Below are 14,339 nucleotides of genomic sequence, written 5' to 3' on the forward strand. Positions count from 1 at the left end.
GCTGTGCAGAGGCTAAAGAATCCTTTGCAGATCTTCAATATTTTATCCTTTACTCAGTCATTTTCACCTTAAATTTTCTTTAATTACCTTTAAAGTATCTCCTTAGAGTAGCCTTTGTAAGCTGATGACCTTGCAAAACTAGAACAAATGAGCTTAACCCTACCAGATGTGTTAGTTTGCTCTAACCATCAAGAGCAAAAATCAGGGCTTGAGCAAATTTTTGGTGATTTAAATATGCTTCACTCATCTTCATTTTCTAGTTCTCGTTTTATTTTAATGGCTTGTTGAATATAATCTGAAATAAGAGTCCACTTTGGCTTCTGTAGTGTGATGCTGATGACCCTCAAATTGTGGTTATCACCTGGTTTTCTAATTACAAATGCTTCTTTCATTCAGAATCTGAAAATGACATGTTACGGTGGCTAAAAGCTTAAAAATCTTTTAGCAGCTTATAGCATTCAGTCCACAGAGAATAAAAGTGCCACCACAGACTTAGCAGCTTGAGTCATAAGGCTGTCATGGCCAAAAGTATGTTACAATACCGAACTCCATAGCGGATGGGCAAGGAAAGAATCCAAATGGGCATTCACTTTACTTTGGAGTGTCACTGAACTAAACAGCCATAGGATGGGCCTATTTCTGGACAGTCAGCCTGGTATGCTACTTTTAGTGTAACAGTGCTCCAGCATACTTTTATTTAAAATGTCTATGTTATTCTGAGTGAATGGTTTAATCACAAGCATTGTTGATGCCTCATATCTCAGCAGATACATAAAGAATGGCCAAAGCCTACTTGAGGAAAACTGAAGAGGTGAATGGCTGTGATGGAGATGTGATGTACTGTGCTGTGTGTTGCTTTATGCTGCATGGAAATACTTGCTCATGTTGTTTTGCACTGCTATATTTGAAAGTTTCTCTTAGGTTCACAGATAAAATAACTTAGACCAAATAAGTTTGATTCCAACACAAAGCAGGAAGGCTATACATCTGCCATGAAGGTAGACCACCGAAGGCAGAAGAAATGAGCAAAGTCATTTACAAAATACTAATTAGATCCCATCCAGGGAGGTGCTGATGGGCACACAACCAGTTACTAGCAGTTGTGTTACTAACATTAGCAGGATGAGACAGGGCATTAAACCACTGTCCTGAACTATCACCAGGCTTTGTCAGAGCAACAGACTTTTTCAGCTTGTTATTTGCAAAATATTAGGCAGATAGGAGAAATATTATAGGTCCATGATGGTTCAGAGAATTCCATTAACAGTGGAAGGACATGGGAAAAGAAGGTTATATATAACCAAATCAAAAGAATCTAACAAATATTCTGATACTCTGTCTGCATTGCAGCCAAAAGTTGATTGCAGCATGTGTAGACTTCTATGAACTAGCTTTAATTTAGGTGGCTCAGGTCCTGACAATAGTGAAACTGTAGAAGCCAGAGTGATAATAGCCAGCCAAGACCCTGCGTCCTTCCCCTACACGCCACACCATCATAACTGCTCTGCCATCCCAGGGAACCAGGTTGAGACATGCTGTAATCGCTTCTCCAAGATCATGAAGCAATACTATTAATAAATTTTCTACTGCTGATGGGCAAATTTGCTATGTCTGGAAGGTCATGTTGTGTTGAAATACGGATCACCTCCCATAATTAAGCATCTAAAAATAAATGTGATTGTGAATGCTAATGTTTCCCGCTTCCAAAAATGTGTGTGTGTGTGGGGGAGCTTTTCTCACTGCTGAATGTGGTTGGCTCTTGTTAGACTAGAGCAGAGCATGAGCCCTATTCTGTAACCTCATGCAGATGATGGGAAATAGCAAACAATTTCATACCTGATGGCCGTTGACTGTTATGTGTGAACTGTGAGAAAAATACACAGCATCTAGTGTCAAGGCTAAAAAGAATTATATCCTTTGAAGTGTTTGCGTACTTAAAAGTAAAGCTGCTCTACTTTAGGTAATGCTGTAGTATCTGTTCAACATCAGTTTAGGGTTTTTATTCTATATTATTATTGGCCATCTCTGCTTCCTGACACCAGCTTAGCAATTGTCACTACTTAAGTGTAAGGCTTTCATGCATTGTCTGTTCATAGTTTGAGATGTTAAATTAGTTTATGTGTGTATGGTGGTTTGCCTCATTTACTGAACAATTCTTCTGTTGCTCTGCTTACTTCCTTTCCTGTTTTTCTATAAACTATTTTTCTGTTGTTCAGAACTGAATAATTAACCTTCAGTATTTAAAGGGCTGTAACATAGATAAATTCAGAGGGAAGTGCATTTTGATGATGCTATTGAAAGAAATGTTTCCTTTTAATACTTGAAGATATTTTTCAGAAGAAATGACAGTATTTGCTTTATGTCAGACTTGGTTGACAGCAGAAACAGCCTACCGTAGTCAGTGTCTTTGATTTTACTTAGCCTTTTCACAGCAGAAACAAAGACAGCTGTTGAACTGTTCATTTGGCTACAGTTTGCAATATTCCTTTGGTGTGCTAGGAGAACAACCAAGCAAGGAAGCATCCCTGTTTGTGAAGAGGGGAGAGGGAGGAGAACTTAACAAAAGCAGTTGAATGCTGCATTTTAGCATATCATAGTATCTTTTTTTAAATGTCGAAACACAATAGGTTTATTAGGAACCATAAGAAAAGATTCACTGCTGGGAAATTAGCAAGTAGGACTTCACACAGTTAGGTAAAATCTGTTTTTATATCTGCAGCGCAAATGGGACTACAATTAGATGTTCAGTCCCACAAGTGCTGAGCAGTTGCTCAGCTTCTTCCCACAGTTTTAGCCTGTGAGTCACAGTTACAGCTCAGGTTCCTTGTGGCAGAACTGAGACATCGGTATAAGCAATGGCCAGAAAGTGCTAAAGCATGCCAAGACTAGCAAGCCAAGTAGTCAACAAAAGCAATTAAATATGAAAATGTGTTGTCGGTCAAGAAAGGATAAAAATAGATTTTCCAATGTTGTTCTTCATACTCCATCATTTTTAAGGCATCCAATGTTTTTATTTCATTTTAAGATGAAACTGTTACTGAGCAAAGCAAATTGCAGGAGGAATACAATCTATGTAACAGTGCAAGTAGTGACTAACACTTCACCTTATCAGTGTTAGGGCATTACCTAGCCTGTCATTCGGGGTAACACTCATGGGCATTGCTGAGGTGCTGAGAGTTTGGGATTTTTTTCCCTGCGTGGTCAGCTGTAGTCTTTGGAATTTTACCTGCATGTTAACTGTGTGCTTATTCTTTCGCTGCAGATGAATTTACCGTTTATAAAACTATGTAGGCAAAGACCGCTGAGTCCACAGATGGTGTGTAGGAGATCAACAAATTAACTTCATTTGCAAGCCAAGCCTTACAACCTTATCTCACATGAATAACACTTAATCACAAAAGTTGTCTTGGCAATGGCAGACTCAGGTTGTAAGATTTTAGAGGCTTGATCTCAGACGTTTTTTGAAATTCTAGGCAGCTAAAATGACATTAACAGATTAATCAGTGCAAAACAATCAAATGCTCTTTAAAAATCACCCTAAATTTCCTTTGAAGTCAGAAATGAACAACTGATCCTTGAAATTTATTTAATATTGGCAAACATAGAAAAGCAAAGTAACACCTGTAAAAACCGCTCTCTAAAGATGCATTTGATTTAGCTTTTAATCTATGAGCAAAAATAAAAGAATCATACTGAATACCTGAGGTGAAAATCTGACTCAACTGAGTCTTCTGGCAATACTCTCTGTCACTTGCACAGGGCCAGGATTACAGTCTTGGCATTTTGAACAGAGGTGGACCAAAGCTCTGGCTCCCTAAGAAAGTTGAGATCTGAATTAACATTAAATATTTCACTTGGAGTCCTGATTTTACATTTGTACTGCATTTTGTGCCTGTACCTGGGACCTGTACTTCAGCCAGATACAAGCAGGTGTAGCTTATTTCAGTCAACAGTGCTCTGCAGATTAATGTGCCCAGCTCCATCAAAGGTCTGGAGAGTGTTCAAAGAAGGTTCCCCGAGTTAACCCTTGCACTTTGGAAACTACCTGTTCTTTCATATATGACGCCTGTTCTGCAACTCTACTGTGAATATTTAGCACTTGCTTTGAGTTGTATGAGGTGTAAAAGGAATAGCGAAATACATACATAGCTTAAAAAAAAAAAAAACTCCTTTTTAATTACATTTTTGTAGCATGAGGAATTTTAGGGATGTGTTTGTTGTCTCAAGAATGTGCTTGACATGGTGGAATTGTTTAGAAATTTGAGTTCAAACCCTGACAGGGTAAAAAGCTTCTTGTGCTGTCTCTGTATTCCAACAAAACACAGGCTGCATGCTGTTTTCTGGCTTTGAAGCCAAGTGACATACTAGAGATTATAGCGACATACCTCAGTTCTCTTTCTCCCAAAAGAGAGTGGCCTCTTCCAGAGTATTTTATGGGATAAGTCTCTGTCATGTGCTGTTCTTGAACTGTGCTTGACTATCATCTGAAATAGCACCAGTTGGAAAGGACCAATACCACCACATGAGGGAACTTGCTGGCAGTTAAATAGTGTGGACTGTCAAGCTCCGGTGCCTCAAGCCTGTGGCATGGTTGTGTATTATTTCTTCAGAAATTCGCACATGTTAAAACCATAAATTATCTTCATAAGGTGCCAATTTTTAGAGTACTTTAATAGGACAGATTAACAAGACCAACAGTGGAATTTCTCACCAAATCAGAGAAAGAGTGATCTGGCCCCAAATCAGGACATTCACAAGGGGTTTGAGTGGGGCATCCATATTCAGGCTTCCTGCCCAAAGAATAATATATTTGTTCATACAAAGCTGAGCATTTTGAATCAGAGAACCCTTGTAGTCCCGCTGTTCAGGTATTTGGTAACGGGTGGAGAAACCTGACTCTGGGTTTAGCCATATCACAGATGTATGCCGTAAAAAGTAGCCCTGTTGGTTAACCAGGGATAGGTGGCTTTCTGATTTTTACCAGACAAGATTTTGCTTCATTTTGGTATAAAATGGAAAAAAACTTGAAATCTTGGTAAGTTTTACACAGTGGGAAAACATATTTCCCATTCAGATTTACCCCTGGCTCCTATGGTAACACTGAATTCCTTAGAGTATTTGTGCATTTGTCCTTCTGGATCCTCTTTTATAGCTGTATGCTTTCCCTGCTCCAGCTCTGGCCGTGTGCATGTACCATACGCCAGGTACAGAATGGTATGTGACACATTAATATATATAGGTAGCCTTCTGCTTCTGACCTTACAAACTGTCCACTTCAGCACTGTCATTCTATAAAATGTCCAAATGCAGTCCAAGAAATGCATTTTAAATGTGGATGCAAACATTTCTATTACTGATAATACCAGCACAGCATTTTTTGCTTTGCTGGGATTAGGACCTTGATAGTTAAAGTTATAGGCCTAGTAATGACACTCCAAGGTCATGTCCTTTACTGACATGGTAAAGAAGGAGAGCCCTTTGCAACGTTTCTGCTGATGAAGTTAAGAAGGATTATCCCGTTTGTTTGGTGACATACATTAAAAGTGAAAGAATATATTTGTGACCAATAAATATTTCAGGCGATGAGCACTAGGAGAAATTAACATGTTGTACCACAGGAAAGTTGTGTTTAATTCATGCTGAAAGTCAGAATTTAGAAAACATTCTGAAATCTAATAATGATCCCGATAAATGCCTCCATCCTCAGTGAACAGCCATCTTCTCACGTGAGCTGTCAAACAGCTGCAATTCAACTAGGGACACCTTAAAAAAGCCAAAAGGTACTGTGGTCTGCAGAAACAAATTCACAGGCAACTCCAATGTACAAGGCTAACTTTCCAAATATAACCTATGTCAGACAATGCTCCTTTCTGTTTCAGTTTCATGCTCTGTAAAACAGGGGTAATAATCTTTATAGAATCTGTCTACCTTTGAGGATTGTATTAAGGAAAAATTAAATAATATCTCTACAGTGTTCTGAATGCCTTTGATATATGCAGCTCTTATAATACAGCTTAATAGGTGGGATTGCCTTTGCCAGGCCTTCGCACAGGAGAGCTGTCCTGATTTTCTTTATGGCTCTCTGGTCTTCCCACCCCGACTTGTGTTGACTGGGTGAGTTTGGTAAAGTGATGGTGATTCCAGGAGTCACCACTTGTTAGCTGAGCTGCCATAGCTGAGTGCACTCTTTCAGTGTGAGAAGTTGATTTAAGTTATCACATTGTACTTCACCGTTGAGCCTACCTGGAGGCACATGGGCAGGCTCTGACTGCTGAAGGAGCAGTAACTCATTAGGGCACTGTCACTTGATTGAGATCATAGCCTAATAATGGTAAGGAAGAGGGCGATCTCTGAAAAGAGGCTCACACCCCTCCAGGTATGCCTGACTGTGTTAGTCTGATATCTCCACATGATGGTTTATTAGGAATGGATTTGCTGGGGTTGTTGTGTATCACCTCCCAAGATTTAAATAAGCAGAGGTCTCGGCAGATACCTATTATTCTTCATAACACAGTTCATATGTATATTCTTTTTTTTTTTTTTTTTAATCTCTAGCAAGAGATTCAAAGTTGTTCATCTAGTTTTATAATATCAGAAAAAAATTCAGTGGCCTTCCCACAAAGCCACTGATGTTTTCACTAAACAGTTATTTTAGAGCTAATTTTACATTGTATTGTGCATTTCTCATTGATATAATATAAATTAATAGCTGAAATCAATAGGAACTGTATGTATTTGTTTTGGAGACAGATTTTCCTTCAAGTTACATTAAAAACACTTTAGTCTGATTTACTGAGGAAATGAGTCTCATGAATAGTACTGTCTATCTATCTCTCTCTCTTTCCATCCATCCATCTCTCTGTACCATACCTAATGGCTTTGAACCAATTGGCCAATTTCAATGAAATTTATCAGAAATAAAGAGATCTAAAAAGATATTAAGTTCCTAGATTGAATGAGAATCAGCAGATGGATTGAGGAAAGCTACCCTGTTAATATCCCTGCTGAGGAAAAAGAGAACTCAGCCATAATCCATCCTTTTTCTCAGCAACCAAATAGATCTAGACTAGTCACAGGGAATTTGTTGGGGGTGACAGTGGCCAGTGCTAAGATGTGTAAGTGATATGTGACTCACCAAATGTGTTTGAAAGTCCTAATCATCGCAGTAAAGGAAAGGTGCAGTTTCCACCATCAGCCTGTCATATCTGTCTCTCTGCACATATTTCACTTAAGTTTGTTTTGATGGGCATAAAACAAGCAATCACATGTGGCAAATATTTGTGTTTCACTTTCTGTGTTGTTTTCTGCAGATTATAGGAACAATCCCACTGATGCCTAATCCAGTCCCCTCGACCCAGGCAGCAGGTGGAGCTCAGGGCCTTCAAGTGCAGCCAATTACTCCACAGTTATTGACCAACGCCCAGGGTCAGATCATTGCTACTGTCATCGGCAACCAGATACTCCCAGTGATCAACACCCAGGGAATAACACTATCCCCACTCAAACCAGGCCAGCAGGTAAAGTGTCTGTAGTCTGAATGGTTATGAAAACAAATGTACAGGAGATTCATCTTCTACTCCTTGCTGACTCTCACAGCCTTTCTGAAAACTTCCACTTTATTCTTCTGTTTTCACTAACAAAAGATGAATTCTATTATATATAGCATATAAATGCATATTATATTATGTAATTATAATATAATGTAAGTCATTTAAAGAATTTATACATTCAGGGTTATCCAGTTGTGTTTTTTTTAATACCTTTTAAAGGTATATAGGGCCAGCTGAGAAATTTTCTCTTTACTTCTATCTCTGAGGTAGGAATGTGAGATAGGAGAGACCCATCTGGCCCATAAAGTTCAGTTCCTTGGTTAATGGTCCCCCAGGAGACTGGGTTTTGAAATGTTTTGGAATGTGTGAAGAAAACAAAAATAAATGAAATTCTTCACTGGAAAAATAGAAGCATTTGTGCAAATACACACAAACGGAACAAATTTATAGGCAAATTATTATTCAGTGGAAACACAAGGTAGTTCACAAACTTCAGGATGGGTGCAGCAATTTCACTGAGGTCTGAAGAGATGTTTGTAGTTCTTTTTATAGTACTCTAAAGTCAGATTAGTTAATTTTGTCTACATCTGTAGAGCAAAGAATTGCAATGCCACCTTTTTTCTCTGAAAGAGAGGAAATTGAGGGTGGAAAAGACAACAAATGTGATTGCCAAAAAGGCACTTATGAAAGTGTCACTCACTTAAATGTTCCACTTAGCATTTCTATTGCTGGTAGTACTTATTTGCTAGTCCTGCCCACACCTCCAATCCTAGTTAGCAGCCTTTTGTAGGTTTGGGTGAATCCAAGGGACACATGAACTCCAAACCAAGATCTCTAAGGCAAATCTTTTGTTTGTTTGTTTGTTTTGAAGATATTTCACATCCAGATAGTTACATTCTGTTTTTACCATCCTATCCTCTGTGGTATTTAGCAGAGGCATTTTCCAAAGCACTTGGCATTTATCTACCTCTATTTTCTTTAATGGGAGCAGACTTATATTACTGGCAAGTGCTTTTGCAATTGTTGCACGTACGTGGTTTTAAACAAAGAAGGATGCATGGAGGGCAGGCTGTGTGTTCTCCAATGCTAGAAAGCCTGACTATGGACTAAGAAATTCAGCAGTTTACATTTTTCTTTGTTTGTTTGTTTCTTTTAAGTCAATGCCCTGAAGAGATTAGATCTTTCCCTCCTTTATGGAGGGAAGCTCTCAAAAACCATCACAATCCTGAGATCCCATTTGAAACCCATGAAATTTAGAGCTAAGGGGAGAACAGAGGTCCTATATTATCCTCTGAGATCTTCTTACCTGCAGAGTAACGCATCTTCTGGCACAGCTATGGTCCCTCCTGAGTCCTGCAGCAAAGCAACCTCTTCCAGGCAAAGTCTGCCAGGAAAATTAGCAGGCAGAGAGGGGACAGAGATGCAACCCTTTTCTGCACTGGTAGTGGCACTGGGCTCACATAAAGGGACAAACTATTGCTGAAGGGGGCGGCTTGCTAAAGGACAGCTGGGGTTCAAGTTGGAAAGCCACCATTTAGCCATATCATGCTGTACTGTAGTGGTTCACCCAGTCTGAGTGCTCAGGTGCTGTACACAGAATCAATTACCAACTTGCACAGATTGTGGGTAAGCAGATCTCTGGTCATGTGCAAGAGTCAAAGATGTGCCCTGTATCATCCTATGAAAAGAGCTGTCGTGGTACACCAAGCAGTGCTATGTGATTAGATAACAGTGTTTTCCTAAGATCAGTCCTGCAGACTTCAGCCCATGCTTCTCATGCAGTCAGATTGCTGAGGTCCCGGGGGTTACAGGAAGGGCTTCCAACAACACAGACCCTCCTTACCTTCATCTGTTGGAACCTCATCTAGAAAGTACTCTTGATAAGGGGACGAAAAGATAATACGAATACTATATGAAAAAATATTACACATTATCTTTTTTATAGGAGCAACAGAAAATTATTTCTATGTATTTGTGCTCCCTCTACTGGTTCTTCTGCTTTTACTGAAGGCCCCTACTAATGTCAGAGGAAATTTTGCCATTGATTTCAGCAGCAGCAGAATCGAAGCATGAGAGTCAGATCCTTCATAGGAATAATGCTGATGAACATCATTAAAAAGTGAATGAGATAGTACAATACTGACTGCCGTATCATTTGAAAAGTAAATGGAATTATACATTATATAAGGAGATTCTGAATTTATCTCACTGCCTGGGTAATGACTTACCCAAACTGTTGTGTTCAGCTAATGATAGCATATTTAGTCTTAAGTTCAAAACCTCATTTTCAGAGGAACTGGGTGCTCAAACTCAGAGGGCTCAGCAGGCATTCAAAATATTTTTCAACATGGTGTCATACTGCATTTGGTGTCTTGTAACTTGATGAAAGAAGCTTCAGAAGGAAAAAAAAAGTACAAGACAAGTTTTGGAAAAGTTTGAGAATGTCACAGAGAAATAAATGAGGAAATAAAAAATGTAGTAAAATGTTCCAGTTATAGATGATCTTAGCTTAATTTCCAACTTGTCATTTTCTTAGAAACTAGGTACTACAGGAGAAAGGGGAAAGAACAGGTGATTGCAAGCAATGATAGTAAGCTCCTGCTTGCTGGCCGAGTCACAATAATTGAACCTGTGCAGCCTAATTCAGTTGCTAAGTAATGTGTTTGTGCTTACTTTTTGCCCAAAGCCTGAAGACTTAAATGCCTCAGGTATTGTCTTTAGTCAGCTTTACCTGGGTAGACTACATGATTTATTTATTCATACAACTTTTTCAAACTCGACAGACTAAAATCTCAATGTCCTCTCATGGAAATGAGTTTGTAGATTACTTATGTGTAGTGTAAAGCAGTGCTTCTTTTTCTGTATTGTAAATAGGTTACTTTTTAACGTGCGGAAGCAATGCATTGTAACCCTATTGTTCTAGTTTTAGAGAATAAAGAGACGATTCTGATTTATGCTCTTTAAACTACACACAGTAGGGATTGTTCCTCTTTATTTCAGTAGTTACAGCTTCAGTGCCTTTACAGTTTTCCAAGATTTTGCTAATCTAAACAGTATCACCAATACACACACTGAGAATGCTCCTAGAATTTGTAATGGCTTTCGAAAGAGGGTAACTGTTCACACTCCTGTTATAGTCCTTGTCTTTTTTATCTCTGTTCATAAACAAGTTTTTCTGTGCCTCTAATAATTTTTACTGTCCGTCTCTCAACCATTTCAATTTCCACAATAATCTCTTTGAGATTTTGTGATCAGAGCTGAATGCCACGATCACAGTGAGGATGCATCACTGATTTACATAACAACATTATAATATATTCAGCATTATTTTCTGTCTTTATTGCAATACATTCTGCTTTTTTTCTACCTCTGCTCATTGAGTGGTTTTTTTCAATAAACAGATGTATCCACCATAATACATCTGTGCTTCCCTGATTGTTACCATGTGAGTCACTAAAATGATTCCTTATAATGTGAGTCATTTTGCACCTATCTATTATGTATTTTGTCTGTCATAACGCTCCCCAGGCATGTTGTAAACAGGTTCTATATGTTGTTCGTGATTGTTCATGATATTCTTTACTAACCTAAGAAAATCTTTGCCTCCTGCTGCTTCAGCTTCACCATCTTGTCTTGCTGCTTGCTAAAACCATTCAACAAAGTTTGGTATGAATCCTTTGGACTCCCCTTGTAGACTCCTTCCTTGAAAAAGGATGTTCTATTCCCTAATTTTGTGTTTCTTTTTTAAGCTGTTTATATCCCATAATAGAAATGTAGCCTTAACTTCTATGCTTCCCTTATGCCTCTAAGGAGGGATATATTATGTGGCTAAAAGCACATATTTTTTCAAGAACAGGTGAGCTTGCTGTAGCAACTTGTTAACATTGTCATTTTGCTTCCAGATTTGAAAACCTTGTTTTAAGGGGTTCTCCTGTATTGTTAAAAACACATGTTTATACCAACATGAGTGCCAGAAGAACTTGTATCATGAACTGGAGTCTTACAAGGGTCAGAAATTTAGGACAGAATTTACCTTGCCCAACTTCAGTCATAAAACAGTTAGGTGTTTGGTGAAAGCTGGTAACTAGATTTCCAGTAGAGACAAAGATAGGCATGTCCAGAGGGTGATCCGTGCTGCCCAGAAGGAATCATTTTAGATAGGTTGAATCTCTAATAGGTACTTTAAGGTATCTATTTTCTCCATGGACTAGAGAGGGAACTAGGATGGCTATTTTAGGATAAAAAAATTATTGTTAAATGCGTGAAGTTAGGTAAGAAGAATCCAGGTGCCAGAGACTATTGGGATTCAAAACACTTTTCTGTTCATGAATTCCTTAAGTTAGCTTTCCTAATAATTGGTGTTTTCAAAACTATTTGCTTGCCGAGAGAATGCAAAAGCACCTTCTACATGTTATATTATTTTCCAGTATACCTCATCAAGATGGTTCCCTGCTTGCTGTTTTCTGGCTGTTTCCTTCTACGTAGCAGATTCAGTAAATCTGGCTGGTAATCTCACTTGTCCTCAGCCTTGTTTTATCTACAGTGCTTGCCAGAACTTTTCATATTTCACTGGGTCTTACAGCACTACCAGCTTTGGGCTCCTGCCAACTCCAACACACACAAAAAAGAGCTACTAGGCAGCATTTTCTTCTGTAGTCAGTTCCCTGTCTTCGTTGTCATTGGCTATCATGCTTTAAGTTAGCTGTTGAAAAGCCATAGACAGCTCTCAGATGAGCCCGTGGTCATTTTCTGTACATCCACTTTCCAAATTTCATGCCAGAAGAGTTTTCTTTCTGCAATCTCCACCTACCACATACACTCTACCATCTCATTATAACAACTCCATGCAATCCCTTGTCTTCCTCTCTCCCATTCAAACCTAATCAGCTTTCAATCACTTCTTCTCTGCTATGCTCTTACTGCTTTGATGCTGTCTTGTTTTATGAAAACTGCACTCTTCTTTCTCTCTGTTTGAACATAGCCACTAAATTGTGTTGTCTCAATCGAACTTTTTGCTTTTTATAATATCTGGCTTTCAGTGATGAGGGTGACAATTTTTCTCCTTTCTTTCTTTCTTCCTCTCTCTATCATTAGCATTGCAGTGATGTTCTCCATATTCCTTTGAAAGTCAGGACCATTGGACTATCTATTTACTGTTACAAGAGACTGCATCAGATGTTTCCCTGCCATAGCACAGGCACTTGACTTGTAACTTAGGTCTCTTCGTGACCGGTGTTCTTTATGGCATCTGCACTTGTAGACCACGAATATCTCAAAAAAGTCAATATAACTGCATCACAGCTTTGGGTATAGGAAAATATTATTACAGTAGTTATATCATTCTAAGGAACTGACGCAGAGAAAGTAAAGCACTGTTCACTGCAGGAACATTACTGTTACTTTTGAATTATGCACTTACCTATACATTTATACATTATACATTACATTAATGTCACAACAATGACATTACATCAGTCCTGATGGGGGGCAGAAAGATGACTGGTGCACCTGATTTGCATATAAAATTATAACTTCTACAGAAGCCCAGCTGTGTCCTCAGCCTCATTTAGAGAGCCCAGAGACCTTTGTTTACAGCTTATATTTTGAATGTAGTTCTGCTCCCACAATAAAGCTTTGAAGGGGGGACTTAGGTAAATGCAGTCAAAGATCTCTCTACCTGTCCTATCCCAAATTATGTCTGCAGTACACTAGCACGTCTCTACTGTTGTCTTCATTTTTGATCTGAGCATGTGCAGAGCCTGTGTGGACCCTAAGAGTTTTCTCATGCTGATTTCCAAATGCACCTATGCTATCAGTCTGAGCAGGGTGTATAGAGGTCCCTTTTACTGAATTTCTGAGAGAGAAGATACTTAAAAGCATCAAACAGCTTTCATATTTTAAAAAGTCAAATGTAGGTTTCATTCTGTAATGAGATTTATGCCTGTAATCTGTTATTCCTGCACAGTATGAGTCCATGTGCTTGGATCTGTGCCTAAGACTGGGCCCTTTCCTGGCCAGAATAGAAGGCACTTTTGTTTTTGCATTTTCTTGAATGTAGTTGAGTATGCTAAATCAAGTAATGGGTACAGTACCTGGGCCACAGGGAAAACATTCTGGCGGAGCTGACTGTGAAAGTGATTTGGCATGCAATGAGTAGATATGTGTAATAACTTGTTCTTTTGATTTGCTGGAAGGTTTAAGAAGACATTTTTCAAAGCTATGCCTTGTCATGCAGTATGAGTAGCTTTGAAGGCAGGCTTGCTCTGCTGTGGTGCTCTAGAATCTAGCAGTGGCCATGCTATACCATGGCCCTTTCTCAGAAACAAACATTTGACACATTAGGAAATTTAGACTGAGTAAAGAACTCAGCTTACAGGAAGAATCAAAGCATAAAAAAACCTAAACTACTACTTCTGCAAGGCATCATGGTGGCATTTCAAAGGATTTTGGAATGTCTTTTTACATCAAAGTATTTGTTTATTTTTCAGCACTTTCCATGGACTGTAGTCCTTAGTAGCCCTATTACCTGTATTTCACAGGAAGCATTAGCTGACATCAGAAAAAAATGAAATTCTTTATTTGTATCATAAAAGGGATTGCTCAAAATGTATTTCTTGCTCTTTGTGCCACCCCTCTTAGTTTCATCTCTTCTGCCCCTTTTGTTTTATTTGTCTTTTTCACCTCTGTCTTCTCTAATTTGTTGTTTTTCCTCATCTCAAGATTTCCTTTTCAGTGAATCGTAGACAAATAGGACTGGAAATGACCTGAAGAGGTCATATAGTCCATCCC

At 38.7% G+C, this 14,339-nt stretch overlaps 1 protein-coding gene across 1 annotated transcript in view; it reads left to right on the top strand.

Annotated features, from left to right (window-relative positions):
- POU6F2 (POU class 6 homeobox 2) overlaps positions 1–14,339 on the top strand; it is a 252,350-nt gene that overhangs the window by 219,263 nt on the left and 18,748 nt on the right. Inside the window, exon 6 of the mRNA XM_026121391.2 lies at positions 7,311–7,517. Coding sequence (XP_025977176.2) covers positions 7,311–7,517 — 207 coding nt within the window. The remainder of the gene's footprint in view (positions 1–7,310; positions 7,518–14,339) is intronic.

This window comes from Dromaius novaehollandiae, chromosome 2 (genome assembly GCF_036370855.1).
Source record: "Dromaius novaehollandiae isolate bDroNov1 chromosome 2, bDroNov1.hap1, whole genome shotgun sequence".
NCBI lineage: Eukaryota > Metazoa > Chordata > Aves > Casuariiformes > Dromaiidae > Dromaius > Dromaius novaehollandiae.